This window comes from Eimeria necatrix, genomic scaffold, assembly GCF_000499385.1.
Source record: "Eimeria necatrix Houghton genomic scaffold, Enh_scaff972, whole genome shotgun sequence".
Lineage (NCBI taxonomy): Eukaryota > Apicomplexa > Conoidasida > Eucoccidiorida > Eimeriidae > Eimeria > Eimeria necatrix.
Window position 1 is genome coordinate 1,530 of NW_013651805.1, and position 7,428 is coordinate 8,957.

Consider the following 7,428-nt stretch of genomic DNA (forward strand, 5'->3'; position numbering starts at 1 on the left):
GTGGAAGTGGGGGGGGGGCGGTGGGGGCGGCCTGTGGGGCGGGAACTGGTGTTCCCCGCTGCTGCTGCTGCTGCTGTCGCTGCTGCTGCTGCTGTCGCTGCTGCTGCTGCTGTCGCTGCTGCTGCTGCTGCTGTCTTCTAGAGAGTCCTCGAGGCCCTCTTCTGCCTCCGAAAGACGCCTGTCTCCGTGAGAGGGGGCCCTAAAGGGGCCCCGGAGGCCCCCCTCGGGGGCCCCCAGGGGGCCCCCCTCCGGGGGGCCCCTCCCAGGGGGCCCCTGTGGGGGCCTCTCTCCCTCTCTAAGAGGGTCCCGCAGCAAATGGTGACTGGGGGCCCTCCCGAGGGGCCCCCCGGGGGCCCCCCCTCTGCCAGAGTCCACCAGGGGGGCCCCCCCCTGGGGCGGGGCTGGGGGCCTCCCGCTGCCTCCGCGGCCGGGCTGCAGCCTGCGCTGCTGCTGCTGCTGCTGCTGCTGCTGCTGCTCTTCCTGCTGCTGCTGCTGCTCTTCCTCCTCGTCTTCCTGCTGCTGCTTCGGGCGGTCTGCTGCTGCAGCAGAGTCCCCAGAAGAGAACCTGTTGCTGCCTGGCTGGGCCACCTGGACCACTACTGGGGAGCTGCTGCTGCTGCTGTCTTCTTCGCCGCTGCTGCTGCTGCTGTCTGCTGCTGCTGCTCTTTCTTCTTCTTTTTCTTCTTCTTCTCTTTCTTCTTCTTCTCTTTTGTCTTCTTCTCTTTTTTCATTTTCTTCTCTCCTTTCTTCTCTTTCTTCTTCAGCAGCTTCAGACCGGCCCTGGGATCGTCTCCCGGACTCCTGGGATCGTCTCCCGGACTCCTGGGATCGATCCCCGTCAAACCGATCCTGGGATCGTCTTTCTACCCCCTGGGATCGTCTCCCACCCTCCTGGGATCGCTCCCCATCAAACCGATCCTGGGATCGTCTCCCAGCTTCCTGGGATCGCTCCCCACGCCGTTCCTCAAAACGATCCCCGTCAAACCGATCCTGGGATCGTCTTTCTGCTCCCTGGGATCGATCCCCGTTAAGGCGATCCTGGGATCGTCTTCCAGCCTCCTGGGATCGATCCCCATCAAACCGATCCTGGGATCGCTCCCCACGCCGTTCCTGGGATCGATCTCCGTCAACTCGATCCTGGGATCGTCTCCCAGCCTCCTGGGATCGATCCCCATCAACTCGATCCTGGGATCGTCTTTCTGCTCCCTGGGATCGTCTTTCGAAGTCCTGGGATCGTCTTTCGAAGTCCTGGGATCGATCCCCGTCAAGGCGATCCTGGGATCGTCTTTTGAACTCCTGGGATCGTCTCCCGGCCTCCTGGGATCGAGGCCTCTCCTCGGGGAGGGCCCCGAAGCGCTCCCCTGCTGCTTCTCCCCTGCTGCTGCTGCTGCTGCTGCTGCTGCTGCTGCTGCTGCTGCTGCGCGCAGCTTTTGCTGCCTGCAGCGCCTCCTCTGCTGCTTCCTCCAGGGCTTCTGCTGTTGCTTGAGCTCTTGCTGCTGCTGCTTGGAGGTCTTCAGCAACAGCAAAAGAGTCTTCTGCTGCTGCTGCTGCTGCTTTGTCAGAGTCTGCTGCTGCTGCTGCTTCGTCGGAGTCTGCTGCTGCTGCTTCCTCGTCAGAGTCTGCTGCTGCTGCTTCCTCGTCAGAGTCTGCTGCTGCTGCTTCTTCCCGAGAAGCTGCTGCTGCTGAGGCTTCGCGGCGAGACCTTCTTGCTGCTGCTGCTTCTTCGCGGCGAGACTTTGCTGCTGCTGCTTCGTTGCGAGAAGCTGCTGCTGCTCTTGCTGCTGCTGCTGCGCGGCCCCTGGAGTCTGCTGCTGCTGCGTCTTCGGATTCGTGTCTGGAGTCTGCTGCTGCTGCTGCTTCGTCGCGGTCCTCGCCTGCTGCTGCTGCTGCATCGCGGGACTCTGCTGCTGCTGCTGCTTCTTCCTCAGAGTCTTCTGCTGCTGCTTCCGAGTCTTCGGAGTCTGCTGCTGCTGCTGCTGCTTCTCTCGACTCTCTTGCTGCTGCTGCGTGGCCCCTGGACTCTGCTGCTGCTTCCGAAGAGTCCTCGTCGCGCGAGTCTGCTTCTGCTGCTGCTTCCTCTCGGCCTTCTGCTGCTGCTGCTGCTGCTGCTTCAGAGTCTGCTGCTGCTGCTCTCTCTTCTTTAGCTTCGTCTTCTCGCCGAGACCGTGAGCGGCCAAGTCTCTCGCTGTCTTCTGCTGCTGCTGCTTCCTCAGATTCTGCTGCTGCTGCTTCCTCAGACTCTGCTGCTGCTGCTTCCTCGTCGTCTGCTGCTGCTGCTTCCTCGTCGTCTGCTGCTGCTTCCTCCGAGTCTGCTGCTGCTTCGTCGTCGTCTGCTGCTGCTGCTTCCTCGTTGTCTGCTGCTGCTGCTTCCTCCGAGTTTGCAGATTCTGCTTCCTCGTTGTCTGCTGCTGCTGCTTCCTCGTTGTCTGCTGCTGCTGCTTCCTCCGAGTCTGCTGCTGCTGCTTCCTCCGAGTCTGCTGCTGCTGCTTCTGCTGCTTGCTGCGCCTCCTCGGCCACTTGCTTCAGCTTGAAGGCTTCTTCCTTGGCTCTTTGTGCTGCTTTGAGGAGCTCTGCTGCTCTGCTGCTGCTGCCGCTGCTGCTGCCGCTGCTGCTGCTGCTGCTGCGTCTGCTGCTGCGGCTGCTGCTGCGGCTGCTGCTGCGTCTGCTGCTGCCGCTGCTGCTGCGCTCCCCGTCTCTTTCAAACTCTCCTCTTTCTTCCCGGCCTCTTCTGTCTTCTTCAAATTCATTTTCTCTTTCCAAATCTTTTCTTTTTTCTCTTCTGTCTCCAGGAACTTGTTCAATTTCTTTTTCATTTTCAACTTCGTTTTCGTCTTCAAGTTCATTTCCATTTTCAATTTCATTTTCATTTTCTATTTCCTCAATTTCCTCTTCTTCGTTTTCATCTTCTATTTCCGAATCTCGAGAAAAGTCATAAGGGCGCGACTCTTCGCTGCTGCTGCTGCTGCTGCTGCTGCTGCTGCTGCTGCGGCTGCCAGGCCACCTGCTGCTGCTGCTGCTGCTGCTGCTGCGGGGCTCGCTCTCGAAAACCTCGCTTTCTTGCTGCGGGGGCCCCTGCGGCCCGCTGGGGGGCCCCAAGGGCCTCCTGGGGGGCCCCAAGGGCCTGCTGGGGGGCCCCCCGGGGGGCCCCCAAGAACCCGAAGACCCTCCAGACTCTATATCTCCGAAGTTGTCTTCAGAAGCTTCTTCATCTGCTGCAGCATTGCTGCTGATAGATTCCGAGTCTTCGAAGGAGGGGGGGGGCCCCTGGGGGCCCCCCTCGAGGGGCCCCTCGGGGGCCCCCTCGGGGGGCCCCTCGGGGGGCCCCTGGGGGGCCCCCGGGGGGGGCCCCTGGGGCCTCCTGCTGGGGCCGTACGGGATGAGGCGGGGCGGCTGCTGGGGGGCCCCCTCTAAGGCCTCCCCAGACTCTCCTGCTGCTGAGGAAGAGAAGCGGCCTCTGGAGAAGCTGCTGCTGCTGCTGCTGCTGCTGTCGCTGCTGCTGCTGCTGCTGCTGCTGTCGACGCCGCCGCTGCTCGAGCTGCTCTCAAACGAAGGCGAGCTTCCCAGAGAGTCTCCGTTGCTGCTGCTGCTGCCGCTGCTGCCGAGGCTGCTGCCGCTGCTGCCGAGGCTGCTGCCGCTGCTGCCGCTGCTGCCGAGGCTGCTGCCGCTGCTGCCGAGGCTGCTGCCGCTGCTGCCGAGGCTGCTGCCGCTGCTGCCGAGGCTGCTGCTGCCGCTGCTGCCGAGTTCGCTGCTGCTGCTGCTGCTGCTGGGGCCTACAGCGATGTTGCTTCCTTCAGAGCCGTCGCTGGGCAGGCTGCTGCTGCTGCTGCTGCTGCTGCTGCTGCCTCCCGAAGAAGACGCGGGCGGGACATCGCCGGGGTAGAACCAGGAGAACCTGGGCGGCGCTGCTGCTGCTTCTTCCTCAGAGCTGGAGACAGCGGGAGAAGCAGCAGCAGCAGCAGCAGGGCCCCCGCTGGAGGCCTCAGCCTCGGGGGGGGCCCCCACTCCACCCGGGGGGCCCCCCTGGGAGAGGCCCCCTGAGGGCCTCCCAGGGTCCGACTGGGTCAGAAAGCCCACAGGGATGTCCAGGGGCTTCTCTGGCTCGACAATAGTTGAAGGATCTGCATCGGCGACGAAGGGGTAGAGCCGGCGGAGGGGGGGGGAGGCTGCAGCATTAAGGGGCAAAACAAAGGGGAAAAAGCGTTTTAAAACTGTAAATAGTTTCCAATTGTTTCGTTTTTGTATTATTATTTATTTAATTATTGCGTGGAAGCGAAAAAGCAGAGTTTGGCCAGCCCGAAGCACTTGCTGCGGCGCGTGTCTGCGCTGTGTGCGCGGGCGAGTCTGAGGGTTAGGGGGCGAACTGAGGCCATTTGACTCCGTTTTAAACACTTTTTGGGGTTTTAAAAAGGCAAAAAGAAACAAAAACTCACTGGCGTTGGTTTGGGCTTCGTTGAAAAGGAACAAAGAGCCCAAGGCCACGAGGCCGCGGAGCAACATGGTGGCGGGCGGGTGACCTCACGGTCGTGGGGGGTGGCAGCGGCGATCTGCCAGGAAAGGTGCGGAAAGTCGAAACAAATTCCCAATTATGATGAAACAATAATGGAAATACTTCAAATTAAAAGATAACTACCGAGTTTGGGCGAGTCAGCGCCCCAAGAAACCCAAAAGTGGCAGCTTTTTCCCCCCAGGACCGCCGCGAGGGGCCCCGGCGCTCGGGTGACTAGCGGTGCTTCCCGCGAAATCGGGAAGCGGAAAGCAGCAGGGCTTCTGCACACATCTCGGGTTTTTCCGAGTAAATTATTCAGTTTAATTCAAACAATTAAAACAATTAAAGCAATTAAAACAATTAAAACAATTAAACGATTCAAAGGCATGCGCGCCTCGCCGGCCCGGGCTCGCCGTCCACGCGTTGCCTCGCCTGCTTTCGCAGCTTTCCCGCAACAACTTGGCCCAAAAAAGAACTCCATTTGATCTATAAATTCACAAAAAAGTATTTTCTGCTTTTTGCAACTCCAATAATTTGGTTTTAGCCTCAGGGTTTGAGTTTTAAGGCGAGATCGGCTCTTGTTCAAATTCCCGAAGCCGCACTGTGAGACACCCGCACACTCTTGCATGATTCAAGGGGGAAGTGAATTGCATTTATTGCAATTAAATTCAAAAAGAGTTTTTAAATTAAAAAACAATTAAAAAGAAGTTTTTGAAATCAAAAACAAATTAAAAAGAAGTTTTTGAAATCAAAAACCAATCAAAAAGAAACTTTCAAAATTGAAAAACAAAAAGGAGTTTTTGAAATAAAAAAGCCGATTGAAGGGAAGCTTTTTGAAATTTAAAGATCAGTTAAAAAAATAAAACAAAGTTTTCGAAATTTAAAACCAATTAGAAAGAAGTCTTTGAAATTAAAAAAGCAATTCAAAGGAAGTTGTTTAAATTTAAAAGACAAAAAGAACTTTTGTGAAATTTAAAAACGAATTAAAAGATTTTGAATTAAAAAAACAATTAAAAACAAGCTTTCGATGTGATACCTAAAATGCATTTTCAAAAATATATTTTGATTCAATTTAATTTCAAGTATTTCAAATTAAATAATTTCAAATTATTTTTCCGCAAAGTCTTAATTACCAAAAGCCCCAGACAGCAGCAGCAGCAGCAGCAGCAGCAGCAGCAGCAGCAGCAGCAAATTCAATAAACTTTGAATCCACTTCAGTTTCCGTCTTTGCAAATTCTTTATTTCTTTTGCATGCGTTTTATTTCTTTCTTCAAGTCCCTGGCCTTTTATTATCCCAAAGTTGATAATATTTGTACACAAATATATATTATAATTTATAGTTATATAAATACATATTTTAATAATATATGTTATTTTGTACTTGCATTATTATATGTAATATATATATGCATGTTTCTAATATATATATTTTGCATAATAGATATATAATATATTTCATTTATTGTATTTATGTATTATCTTAAACATGTGCAGATAGCTGCACGCAGTGGCTATTAATTTGTTCCTGTGGAACAAAAATATATTTAATATAATAAATAAATATATAATATAATATATATTATATAACTACTACATACAATATATATATATAATATATAATGTATTACATATATATATAATATATAATATATATTACACATTGTATATATATTATATATATATATATATATTATAAATAATTCAAGTCTTAAGAACTTTCTTAGCCTTATCTGGCTCAGAGGCGCCCACAAGGACATTCGCCTCGCAGTTTTTTGCTGCTGCATTCCCAACGAGGAACTAAAGAAGTCATAATAATAATAATAATAATAATAGTAATAGTAATAATGATAGTAATAATAATAATAATAATAATAATAATAATAATAATAATAATAATAATAATAATAATAATAATAATAGTAATAGTAATAATAATAATAATAATAATAATAATTATAACGATATAATATTAATAACAATAATAATAATCATAATAATAATATAATAATAGTGACAGCAATAATAATAAGAAGAATAAATACTAATAATAATAATGGTAAATGAGTAATTCGAATTGTTGGTTTCCCTGCCAGCCAACTGTACGTACAGCTGACAGCAGTGGGAGTGAAACCTGTGCAAGTAGCAGCAAAATACTTTTATAATAACAATAATAATGAAGAATAAAACAATAAAAATAATAATAAAAGTAATAATGGTAATAACAACAATAATAACAACAGTAACAATGATAAAGCTGGGGTGTAGCTACACCTGCGAGCCCGACTGTCTATGAAAGCTGCGTTTTTTCTTTTCCAATTAAAGTGGTTTCTAAACCCTAAACCCTCGCTCGGAGCATTTTAAAGATTGTTTTTAGAATGCAAAAGCTCAGATTTGTTTCTTTGGAATTAAATAAATGGCAGAATGACGCAACTGAGTTAATGCAGAAACAGCCAAGTGGCCAGGTGTACGTACACCCCAGCTCGCGTGCGCATCCGCGAAGCAGCGCGCACCTCCGAGTCGGGAATCTCGTGCAAGTCTGCTTGAACTTTTGCTAAAAAGCTACAAAATAAATATTATTTTTATTTATTTTAATGTTTTTGGGACTTTTGTTTCTTGTTTGGAGTGCAGCGCGCAGCAGATGCACACATCTGCATCGCGGCGTTAATCTGCACAAGGCTGCTGCAGCAGCAGCAGCTTCTCCCGCTGCAGCAGCTTTCACTTTGAGAGAACAATAACAATTGCAACAATACGATGGTGGAGGGTTTGAAACAAGATGAGGAGCTTGCGGCTGCTGCTGCTGCTGCTGCTGCTGCTGCTGCTGGGAAAGCGGCGGCTGAGGGGGCGAAGCGGCGAAAAGAAAACAGATTTGTTTGCTTCTCCGCGAAGAGCAGCAACAGCAGCAGCAGCAGCAGCAGCAGCAGCAGCAGCAGCAGCAGGCCCCT

The 7,428-nt window shown here is 51.1% G+C and overlaps 1 protein-coding gene across 1 annotated transcript in view; it reads right to left on the reverse strand.

Moving 5' to 3' along the window:
* ENH_00084830 (hypothetical protein, conserved) overlaps nucleotides 1-4,497 on the reverse strand; it is a gene marked incomplete at both ends in the record, with an annotated part of 6,026 nt that extends 1,529 nt beyond the window's left edge. The window contains 2 exons of the mRNA XM_013577937.1: nucleotides 47-4,163; nucleotides 4,431-4,497. Of these exons, the coding sequence (XP_013433391.1) occupies nucleotides 47-4,163; nucleotides 4,431-4,497 (4,184 nt within the window). The remainder of the gene's footprint in view (nucleotides 1-46; nucleotides 4,164-4,430) is intronic.
* Between the last annotated feature and the right edge of the window lie 2,931 nt (nucleotides 4,498-7,428).